We start from the raw sequence: 12,506 nt of genomic DNA, 5'->3' as shown, positions 1-12,506 counted from the left end.
ATACCTGTACTTTCTACTTCTCACATGTTGACCCAAATACCTGTACTTTCTACTTCTACATGTTTGAACAAAATACCTGTACTTTCTACTTCTTACACTTTGAACTCAAATACCTGTACTTTCTACTTTCTTACATGTTGAAGTCAAATACCTGTACTTTCTACTTCTCACATGTTGAACACAAATACCTGTACTTTCTACTTCTTACATGTTGAACTCAAATACCTGTACTTTCTACTTCTTCATGTTGAACTCAAATACCTGTACTTTCTACTTCTCACATGTTGAACACAAATACCTGTACTTTCTACTTCTCACATGTTGAACTCAAATACCTGTACTTTCTACTTCTCCCATGTTGAACTCAAATACCTGTACTTTCTACTTCTCACATGTTGAACTCAAATACCTGTACTTTCTACTTCTTACATGTTGAACACAAATACCTGTACTTTCTACTCCTCACATGTTGAACACAAATACCTGTACTTTCTACTTCTTACATGTTGAACACAACTACCTGTACTTTCTACTTCTCAACATGTGAACACAAATACCTGTACTTTCTACTTCTCACATGTTGAACACAAATACCTGTACTTTCTACTTCTTACATGTTGAACACAAATACCTGTACTTTCTACTCCTCACATGTTGAACACAAATACCTGTACTTTCTACTTCTCACATGTTGAACACAACTACCTGTACTTTCTACTTCTCACATGTTGAACTCAAATACCTGTACTTTCTACTTCTTACATGTTGAACCCAAATACCTGTACTTTCTACTTCTCACATGTTGAACACAAATACCTGTACTTTCTACTTCTTACATTGAACACAATACCTGTACTTTCTACTTCTCACATGTTGAACAAATACCTGTACTTTCTACTTCTACATGTTGAACACAAATACCTGTACTTCTACTTTTACATGTTGAACTCAATACCTGTACTTTCTACTTCTCACATGTGAACACAAATACCTGTACTTCTACTTCTTACATGTTGAACTCAAATACCTGTACTTTCTACTTCTCACATGTTGAACTCAAATACCTGTACTTTCTACTTCTTACATGTTGAACACAAATACCTGTACTTTCTACTTTACATGTTGAACCTCAAATACCTGTACTTTCTACTTCTCACATGTTGAACTCAAATACCTGTACTTTCTACTTCTCACATGTTTGAACTCAAATACCTGTACTTTCTACTTCTTACATGTTGAACACAAATACCTGTACGTTCTACTTCTTACATGTTGAACTCAAATACCTGTACTTTCTACTTCTCACATGTTGAACACAAAATACCTGTACTTTCTACTTCTTACATGTTGAACCCAAATACCTGTACTTTCTACTTCTTACATGTGAACACAATACCTGTACTTTCTACTTCTTACATGTTGAACACAAATCCTGTACTTTCTACTTCTTACATGTTTGAACTCAAATACCTGTACTTTCTACTTCTTACATGTTGAACACAAATACCTGAACTTTCTACTTCTCACATGTTGAACACAACTACCTGTACTTTTCTACTTCTTACATGTGAACTCAAATTACCTGTACTTTCTACTTCTTACATGTTGAACACAAATACCTGTACTTTCTACTTCTCACATGTTGAACTCAAATACCTGCTACTCTACTTCTCTACATGTTGAACTCAAATACCTGTACTTTCTACTTCTTACATGTTGAACTCAAATACCTGTACTTTCTACTTCTCACATGTTGAACTCAATACCTGTACTTTCTACTTCTCACATGTTGAACTCAATACCTGTACTTTCTACTTCTCACATGTTGAACTCAAATACCTGTACTTTCTACTTCTCACATGTTGAACTCAAATACCTGTACTTTCTACTTCTCACATGTTGAACTCAAATACCTGTACTTTCTACTTCTTACATGTTGAACACAAATACCTGTACTTTCTACTTCTTACATGTTGAACACAAATACCTGTACTTTCTACTTCTCACATGTTGAACTCAAATACCTGTACTTTCTACTTCTTACATGTTGAACACAAATACCTGTACTTTCTACTTCTCTCATGTTGAACTCAAATACCTGTACTTTCTACTTCTTACATGTTGAACACAAATACCTGTACTTTCTACTTCTTACATGTTGAACACAAATACCTGTACTTTCTACTTCTCACATGTTGAACACAAATACCTGTACTTTCTACTTCTTACATGTTGAACTCAAATACCTGTACTTTCTACTTCTTACATGTTGAACACAAATACCTGTACTTTCTACTTCTCTCATTCTCCAAACAGCTGGTTCCTTTAGTCTCAATGTGTGTTTGATGCGTGATCATTATTCTTTAGAGTCATTGCGTGCCTATTGATTTGAACACGATCCGTGTATCCATCATTTCCTGGTCTTCTCTAAAGAAGAGGGACCAATGGAAACGTTGTCATGTTGCCGTTGTTCAGCATTCATTAGCTAACAATGACATTATTGTTCTATTAATATAAAGGGAGGTCAGGTACTCTTTAAAACAGATGCTAGTTATGAGTACTTTTTACTGAAGTACATTTCAAAGCCCTCTTTACTTTCACTTGAGTAAAGAAGTTTAGTGAGTACTTCTACTTTTACCAGAGTATTTTTAAACACGAGTATCAGTTATTCTACTTGAGTAAAGGCTGTGTGTACTTTTGCCCTCTCTGATCATTAATAAATGGTTCTATTAAAGTTCTGCAACTGATTTCCTTCTGCTGTGTTTACGTTTCTCACCCATCTCATCAACACTTCTCTAACTTCTGGTCACTTTCCAAACAGTCTCAAGGAGGCAAGAGTAAACCCTCTCCTAAAGAAACCCACTCTCAACCCGTCTGATGTTATAAACTACAGGCCTGTCTCTCTCCTCCCGTTCCTGTCTAAATCACTTGAACGCGCTGTCTTTAAACAACTCTCCTGTTATCTCAATCAGAACAACCTTCTGGATCCGCACCAGTCTGGTTTCAAGGCAGGTCACTCCACAGAAACTGCTCTCATTGCTGTCACGGAGGAACTGCACACTGCCAAAACTGCATCCCTCTCCTCTGTCATCATCCTATTGGACCTGTCTGCTGCATTCGACACGGTGAATCATCAGATCCTCCTTCGCACTCTCCAAAAACGGAGTTTCAGGCTCTGCACTTTCCCTCCTCACCTCATACCTGAAAGACCGTACCTACAGGGTGACTTGGAGAGGGTCTGAGTCCGACCCTTGTCAATTAACTACGGGGGTCCCTCAGGGCTCTGTTCTTGGTCCCCTCCTCTTCTCCCTGTACACAAACTCGCTCGGATCAGTCATTAGCCCGCATGGTTTTTCATACCACTGCTACGCTGATGACACCCAATTAATTCTGTCCTTTCCCCGCTCAGAGACCCAGGTCGTCGCGCGCATCTCTGCTTGTCTAGCTGACATCTCTCAGTGGATGTCTGCTCACCACCTCAAGCTCAACCTTAACAAGACTGAGCTGCTCTTCCTCCCGGGAAAAGATTGTCCCACTCTTGACCTAACAATCAACATCGGCACCTCTGTTATTTCCCCGACTCAGACTGCAAGGAATCTGGGTGTGATCCTAGATAACAACCTGTCCTTCACTGCAAACATCGCTGCTACAACCCGTTGCTGCAGATACACGCTTTACAACATCAGGAGGATACGTCCCCAGCTGACCCAGAAAGCCACGTAGGTTCTGGTCCAGGCTCTCGTCACCTCACGCCTAGACTACTGCAACTCCCTCCTGGCTGGTCTACCTGCATGTGCCATCCGACCTCTGCAGCTCATCCAGAATGCAGCGGCTCGTCTTGTCTTCAACCTTCCAACATTTTCCCACACCACTCCGCTCCTCCGCTCCCTTCACTGGCTTCCGGTAACTGCTAGAATCCACTTCAAGACACTGGTACTTGCTTACCATGCTGTGAATGGATCTGGCCCTTCGTACATCCAGGACATGGTTAAACCGTACACCCCAGCACGTGCACTCCACTCTGCATCAGCCAAACAGCTCGCTACACCCGCACTGCGAAGGGGACCCAAGTTCCCATCAGCAAAAACACGTGGGTTTGCTATCCTTGCTCCAAAATGGTGGAATGAGCTCCCCATAGAAATCAGGACAGCAGATAGCTTGCACATCTTCCGGCGCAGACTGAAAACTCATCTTTCGACTCCACTTCGAGCGATACAACAACAAAAAAGCACTTATATACTAACTAAGTAGTCATATACTAACAAAGCACATATACTAACAAAGGACTGGCTTATCTAAAGCCAGTTGAGTAGCACTTGAAATGTTTTTGCTCTATGAAACCTGGTGTACTTATATGATTCTGTTTTCTTCAAGTTTGTATATTGTTGGTCGAATGCACTTGTTGTAAGTCGCTTTGGATAAAAGCGTCAGCTAAATGCAATCTAATGTAATGTATGCACCCACACTCACTAAAGTACATTTGTTGCATGTGTCGACAATAAAGTAGATTCTTGTGAGCTGTGTGCAGGTGTTAGTGGTCAGGGTACCCCTGGTGCTGAGAGTGTACCTCCATTCTGCTCCATGCTCTCCTTCAGGCTGCCCAGCAGCTCTTTAGCCTCGGCTGCAGAGTCCTCATTATCAGCATCTGGATCAACGTTCCTCACAGTATCCTCCTAACAGATACAAATGGAATTGTAGGCCCATTATTTGTGTTTTGTTAACACTAGCACAGGTTTGTTTGCCTGAGGAGAAGCTCACCAGTTGTGCAATGGTTTGAGAGATGGTGTCCTTCAGTGTGATGTGATGGAGTTTATAGTGTTCACAGATCTGTCTGGACACCAAGCTCTTCCCCACCGCAGGAGGACCCAGCACACACACACGGATGGGCTGCAGAGAACACACTAACACCAGTCATCATCAAATCAAAGCAAGCTTTATTTATATAGCACCTTTCATACACAGTGCTAACACAAAGTGCTTCACAGAAACACATAGACAATTCACAAATAGAAACAATACTAACTCCCCTTCCAGGTTAATAATCAGTATAACACATAGCTTTGCGATTAAAACAAATATATATAGATTTATATATATGTATCAATACATACTGTATATACATACATATACACACACAATAAAAGAAGAATACAAAACAATTCAGTTAAAAGCAAATTAAAAAGGTGGGTCTTGAGTTTGCTCCTAAAAGTATGAGTGCTCTGCTGCCTCAGGCCCTGGTCTGGGGGTTATTCCACAGTCGTGGGCCGTGATAATAAAAAGACGCCTCACCATGGGTCTTTGTATTCACTTTTGGTATGATTAAAAGGCCAGTACCAGAAGACCTGAGGGTTCTAGATGGCACAGAGGTTAAAAGCAAATCCGATAATTAGCTAGGTCCAAGACCATTCAGAGCTTTAAAAACCAATACAGGTATTTTCAACATCATGTACAACTTTGGTCTTCTGCTGCCTGTCTGCTTCAGTACGTACCAGTAGTCCCCTGCTCTGCTGATACTCCTCCACCACCAGCTCCATGTTCTCCACCAGACCTGACTCACACAGCCAATTGATGGAGAACAGCTCCTTCAGGTGGACCGCCTCCATACGCAGGTTGACCAGCAAGGAATCCATTTCCATGACCTGTGAAGACCAAATCACATTTCAACAGAGCTTAAAGGAATCATATCACAGCTGGGTAAATATGCTCTTTCACTATTACTTTTCTTGGTTGAATTACAAGATATCCTTCTCATGTCTGTGTGTACTGAACACAGAATCCTGCACGGGTCTGATTTTCAAGACCCGCTCCCGCCCCGCACCCGCGACGTGCAATACCGAACCCCGCACATATTGCCAATTAGTTCCGCAACCCGACCCGTCGGCACAAGATCCCCAACCCGACCCGACCCGTCGGCACAAGATCCGCAACCCGACCCGAACCCGCATATATATGAGCAGTGAAAACGTGCAATTATTAACACACGCAGTTGCATATTTGTCTCAAAAAGCGTGGGATGTTGGTTATTTCCTCCATCTAGGATGACACCAAAAGCCTCCCAGACGTTGGATTTCGCTCTTGAGGAAGTGTTATTGAAAATGCTGTATTCTCTGCTTCACCTCAGCCATTTCCAATGTGGCGCGCTCAGCAGCAGATTGATGCGCTGCAGAGGTTATGATTATGTGCGGTCTCGCGGTGGAGAGGTCTGAAGATTTAAACATTAAACTAAATTATTATTATTTTAATATATTTATTATGCAACACCCGCGACCCGACCCGCATCATCTTTGTTTTACCCTGAACCGAACCCGGAAAAAAGCGTTTGAAAAAATACCACTCGCGAATGGTTAGCTTAGCTTAGCATAAAGGCTGAAACAAACACCTGGCTCTGTCCAAAGTTCAACAATATATCAACCAACACACAAGTTGTAGGTAAGAGGTGGATTTCTTTGAAGGATTTGAATCCGTGAGTTTGGTATTTTAATCGGTGCAATGTTTGAGTTGTTAAAGCTGAAATGACAAGAGAGGATGAGATGAGCAGAGAACAGCCGAGCACTGAAGAAATGTTTAGGCAACACCTTGCTAAAATGACTTTTTGTTGAGTGAAATCACACTGTGAAAGGGTTACAGTTATAAGATGAAAACATGGAGAGCACAGGAACAACGCAGGGGAAGCAACATTTCAATGAAAGACGATCATTATAATTCACCTGATAAACATCATGCTGCATTTAGTTCAAAACTAAAGATTGATTCCATAAGCTTTCTTATAGACTGAATCCAGTGGAGTCGCCCCCTGCTGGTCACTATAGAGAATGCAGGTTTAAGGCACTTTCACAGTGGCTTCACTTTTCAGACCTAGAGATTAGTACCTTGATTTGCACATATACAGAAATACAAAAGCAACTAATTGGGTTTTATAGACTAGAGCTATTTTGGTTATCCATCTGCCTATAAATCGTGATCGGCACCTCATGCTAAAGAGCGGGTTGCCAGATAACAGATTCTGGTTCTGGTTTGGTACAGGTACAATGGAACCAAATATCACTGTGAAGAAAATATAGGTATTTCAGGTAGCTGCACAGCTGTGGTGTGTCAAGACATAGTTCCAATACAGAATTCTCAAATTGTCATATTTATAAATGTTCAACAGAAACTACAAACTAGAGATGAATTGGTAATAAATACACAACCGTCTGAAGCATTATGGTGATAGATTGAGTGGGGAAGTTCATGAGATCTTTCTAGAGGGTTATCAAGAATAACTTTTATCCAATGACCTTTTCTCTCTCTGTCTGTGTCTGTGTATTCTCTTGTTCCGATTAACCCAGCCAAATCTTTGTTCTTGTTTTGTATCTATATCTACACCGGGATCCGGAGTCGAGGCTGATCCTCTTGCTGTAGTCCTGTGTCTTGGATCCTCTATCCTGAGTTCTGGATTAAGTCGTGGACTTCGGGTCGTGGCTGAACCTGTCTCTGCGGTCCTGCCTTGGGTCTCGTCATGCTGCTTCCCTGATGGCTTCCTCAGGATTGTAGCTGACATCCTCGTGGATTCATCTTCTTATTACAGACACATGCATTTCCTAACATTCGGTCTATATGCTGTAACATGTATTATCTCTTCCATTTACACACGGCATCTATTGCACGTCTGTCCGTCCTGGGAGAGGGATCCCTCCTCTGTTGCTCTCCCTGAGGTTTCTCCCAATTTTTTTCCCCTTAAACTGTGGGTTTTCTCTGGAAGTATTTCCTTGTACGATGTGAGGGTCTAAGGACAGAGGGTCTAAGGATAGAGGGTGTCGTTTTTCTCATACTGATATTCTGAACAATCTGTGCTGTTGTATTTGCTGTAAAGTGTCTCTACTGTAGGCTATTTTTATTATATGTACAGCACTTTGGCTCGACCAAAAATCGTTTATAAATGTGCTATATAAATAAAACTTGATTTGATTTGAATATGTTAGGGTTAGCATTAACATAAAAACAAACTCTCCCAGGTACAACATACACTCAGTTCCTGTGTGAGGTAGGCTTCCTCAAACGGCCTCTTCTGGATCCTCCCTGGTCCAAGTGAAGAGGAAACTGCCTGGGGAGAAAGAGCCCACATACAGTATGATTATATCTGTTCCTCAGAAAAAGCATCAGACATTTATATAAATATAGGTGAGTATACTTCACTGAGTCACAAATGTAATTAAAAAGGTAACATTGTTTTATTTGTGCACATTTTCTTTCAGGCTTTATAACAGGGGTGTCAAACTCAAGGCCCGGGGGCCAAATCCGGCCCTTGATTTCATTTTCTGTGGCCCCACAAGAGCTTGCAAAGAATGTAATATGTTTATTATACGGTTACATGATGATTTAATGAAGCACGTTGCCCATAAACTACATGTCCCACAATGCATCTCAAATTAGACTTTTTCTCTCAGAATTTGACTTTTTCTTCCAAATATGCCTCTTTCTTAGAATTTGACTCTTTTTTTTTTTAAATGTCACTTCTGTTTTTGACTTTTTTTCCAGCTTTTCTTTTGAAATCATTTTGTGACATTCTCACTGAAGAGACTTGCAATTATTTGCCCCAGACTTCTGCTTTCAGACGTAGTTAATTATGAAGTTATTACCCTATCCAATAATAATCCAATGCAGAGGCAATAATGTTATATAATACATTATTTTATATGTATATATAAGTTACAACCGGCCCTTTGAGGGCAGCCATAATGCTGATGTGGCCCGCGATTAAATTGAGTTTGACTCCCCTGCCTTATAACGAAGTGTTTGCTATTGGAATCCTGGGACATGAGACACTTTTGAAAGAGGATTTATTGGCCAGCTGCTACACACACCTTCAGTATCTCCTCCATGGTGTTGTTGGAAGAGTCCACAGCCAGCAGGTAATACGGCTTGGGCTGATGTTCTATCACATTCTGAATCACACTTTAAAACAAAGAAATCACAGTGTTTATATCATATCAAATACAACAACATATACTCATTCAAAGTATTTGATAAAACAGGGCTCATAACCTCAAAGAACATGCGTGTCCTACCTCGCCAGGTCCCTAATGTGAATTGTGGGGACGATGTTGCTACCGTCTCCAAAAACAGGTATCTCCTGTTCTTGTCCCAGCCACGACGTCTAATGATAAAGATTCTTTCATATTTTATTATCACAAGATCAGTGTGCCATGATTTGGGATAGCCACAGTTTATTTTCTCTTATACACCGCAATTACAATCTAGACACGGAAGTATCAATAAATACTCCATGACCCTTGAGAAAGGTCCGGAAGGCTCATCAGAAAACAAACACGTGCAAATCCTAACAACTAAACCTTTTGTTGACACACTTTTTCATGAGGAAACGAGCCATCAGTCAGCACTGTACTTACAAGGAACACTCATTTGGACCTGGCCAGACTTGTGCATCTCCAACTCACACTTTTAGTTCGAGTGATAAATGGAAACAGCTCTGTATGGTAGAGTCGAGTCGATAACGTAAAGATGTTAAACAACAGATCTGACCTTGAAGAAGAAGTGGAAGAGCTGCTCTCCCAGCCCGTACTGAAGTCCTGAAGCCACCACGTACGTGGAGAACATTGATCTGTTCTGAAAGCAACAGCAATGTGACGAAGCTATACGTGTCATCACATGAGTCTCCTATACAAACATAAAAGAGTTTCAAACTCACCGTTTTCCCCATTTTGACCACCCTCTTCTCCAGGTCCATGTGCTGTTTGAAGCTGGGGTGTGCTCTTCTTCTCCAGAAGATCTCATCAGTGAAGGGAACATCCTGCCACACAACAACAGGAAGCTTGGTACATCCAACTGGAGTAGAGTTACAGAGCTGGGACATGTGCAAACCAACTCAGTGGGTTAAACATCAAAGTACATGTTTGTGTGGACAAATGACCGATTACAGCTACTCAGATGTATCAAGTCTGCATGGCTCTTACATTTATTTGAAGTGTACTGAAGTCTTTTTTGGAAATGTATTTATCAAAAACCCAACACTTGCTGTTATGTATTGTGTTTTTCTCTGTCACACACTCTATCAGTGTAAGCTTCAAAACAAGTTGTTTGTAATGGGCAGTTGATTTGTTTCTACATGATGGAACTGGAGATAATTACACCTTTTTATTCAACAGAATTGCAATCAAATGAAACGTGTGAATGCATGCATGCATCCCAGCCCTACGGCCAGGTCAAAATAAGAAGACAGAAGACATGTTAGGCAAGAGGAGACACTCACAGGATCCACTGGCTTGCTGCAGGCCCAGGTCATCACCGTGGAGACCAGGATGAACATCTTCGCTCTAGAAAAACCTTCCATTTCATTGTGGAGTGCTAAAGATATAATACAGGAAGAGACATGACCTCATTCATTCATCTGTCATTATTATATAAACCCTTTAAGGTTCTGCTGCAGACAATCTGTTATACTGTTTGAATACACACGATTGGTTTGACTATGAGCCTATACAAACAAGAGTAATGGCCGCTACTCCTGCAGTGTGTACTGGTTTACATGATATTGTAAAGGTATAGGCTTCATGAGTTGTCTTTAAAGCAGCCTATATAGCAAGTAGCAAACTAAATGCTACAAATCTAAAGTCAACTCCATAGTACACTCAGAAAGGAATAGTGCCTTAATGAATCATTACAGAACATTTGATATGACATTTGAACAGAAAATGAAACAGAAAAGCTAGCATAGCCTTAACACTGTGTGCATTTAGCTATACACATACAGTCTTAGGAGAAGTCTCAATGATTACTACGCCTTCAGTACCTGAAGCAGCCCAGCAGGCCTCCTCCAGCTGCTCGGCATGCTGGGTAATGTTGTAGATGACAACGTCACAGTCCATCAGCTTTGAAAGCAGCTCCTCCCTGTTCAGGTGCTGGCGTGCAAACAAGACATGGGAGAGAGATGTAAGACATTACCCTCTGAGAGTTACTGATGTCACTTCTGTGTGGGGTCGCTTGTTACTGTTCAGGTTCTAACCTTATACTCCTCCAGGACATGAGGTCTGTCCTCGTCACACGTGTCACAAACTGTCCCAACAACCTGAAACACTGGTGCCCCTCTGTGGGGTTTCCTCTGCTCCTCTTCCTCAGTCACTGCATCAGGATCCACAGCTGCTCCCACCACACACTCACACAGAAACTGCTCCAGGTTTATTAGTTAGTTAGTTAGTAGGTTAGTTAGTTAGTTAGTTAGTAGGTTAACACATGCGGTGTACATGGTGCATACATAACACAGTCAGAGCAGATCAGTTGTAAGGAAAAAGACAACTAATACAACTATTCATAATTATTAAGATATTGTAACGTTAAAAATAGAGCGATATGTACAATATACCAAAAAGCAACATACAGTATAATATAACAAAATACTTGTACAAATGAAATAGATCAAAAATCAAATGTGTGCAGTATTGGTGTGAAAAGTGGAAAGCCTGGCAGGTATCCACACACAACTTGATATTGACTTACAATTTTAATCTTTAAATTGGTCTTTTAATCTTTTTTTCATTATTTTTAAGTCATTATTATTATTATTGTTATATTATTTTTTCATTGTATAGGTTTTTAAATGTAATTGTATTTATTCATTTTGAAGTATGTCTTCTGTATTTTTCTGATAGGGATCATTATTTAATTTATTATATTTGTATTACCATACCTTTTACTTCCTTTTGTCTCATATCGGTTATAAATGTTATATTATATTGCTATGCTGCATGTTTAAAAACAGCTCTTACATCTGATCTGAAGGGAGTTCCTCGTTCTGTTTGAAACTGTAATGTGAGCCATGAAGCACTTTGAGCTGCACCTGCGGTTTGGAAAGTGCTATATACATAACCCTTTATTATTATTAAAAGAAGTAGCTTTGTGTACAATGTGCAAAATTCGAAGGGATGTGCAGGACTGACAGTGTAATAATATCAGAAGATGAGTTCTCTATGACTGATGTTAGTCTGTTCATGTTGCTGAGCGAAGATAAGCTCATCAGCGTGCTAACGTCCCTCCATTAATTCACCCTGTTGCTTCACAGTAACTCACATTAACACTAGCTACAAACTATACTCACTTATTTAAGATGTTCCACGATGAAATATATTTACCTTGGCAACACATTTGGAAGCGTAAGAGTCTATGTTGTTGATAAAAACTCTTTTAGGTGTCACTTTCTCCATCCTCCGCTCTGTCGTTAGCTGGCAGCTGTTAGCAAGTACTGTTGCTGTCCAGTTGCCATGGAGATTGCCCTCACGCGCCAGGGGGTGCGTTCGTTTATCTAATAAAATCAGAGCGTCCCATTTCTATAACACTTGGCGTTAGTTTGAACCGGTTTGAACACATGAAAGACAAACTTGAATATCGATTTGTAGAATACAAAAGCTACTGCCTCTTACTTGTCAGTAGAGAGGGAATAAGTACTTAGATCTTATACTTAAGATATGTACTATGTATTGTATCTTATGTAAAGTAATAATACCGCACTGTAG

At 40.5% G+C, this 12,506-nt stretch overlaps 1 protein-coding gene across 1 annotated transcript; it reads right to left on the bottom strand.

Annotated features, from left to right (window-relative positions):
• Window positions 1-4,758: 4,758 nt before the first annotated feature.
• LOC117542829 (adenylate kinase 7-like) lies at window positions 4,759-12,246 on the bottom strand (the record flags this gene model as incomplete). Its single annotated transcript, XM_034210693.1, is given in 11 exon segments — window positions 4,759-4,887; window positions 5,490-5,639; window positions 8,006-8,083; window positions 8,844-8,934; window positions 9,048-9,136; window positions 9,523-9,606; window positions 9,689-9,790; window positions 10,250-10,344; window positions 10,790-10,898; window positions 11,003-11,164; window positions 12,126-12,246. Coding segments are annotated over 11 exon segments (1,161 nt in total), but the record flags the coding sequence as incomplete, so codon positions are not given.
• Between the last annotated feature and the right edge of the window lie 260 nt (window positions 12,247-12,506).

Source organism: Gymnodraco acuticeps, unplaced genomic scaffold, assembly GCF_902827175.1.
Source record: "Gymnodraco acuticeps unplaced genomic scaffold, fGymAcu1.1, whole genome shotgun sequence".
In the NCBI taxonomy this organism is placed as follows: domain Eukaryota; kingdom Metazoa; phylum Chordata; class Actinopteri; order Perciformes; family Bathydraconidae; genus Gymnodraco; species Gymnodraco acuticeps.
The sequence above is the reverse complement of the archived record's forward strand: the minus strand, read 5'-3'. Positions and strand labels throughout refer to the sequence as shown.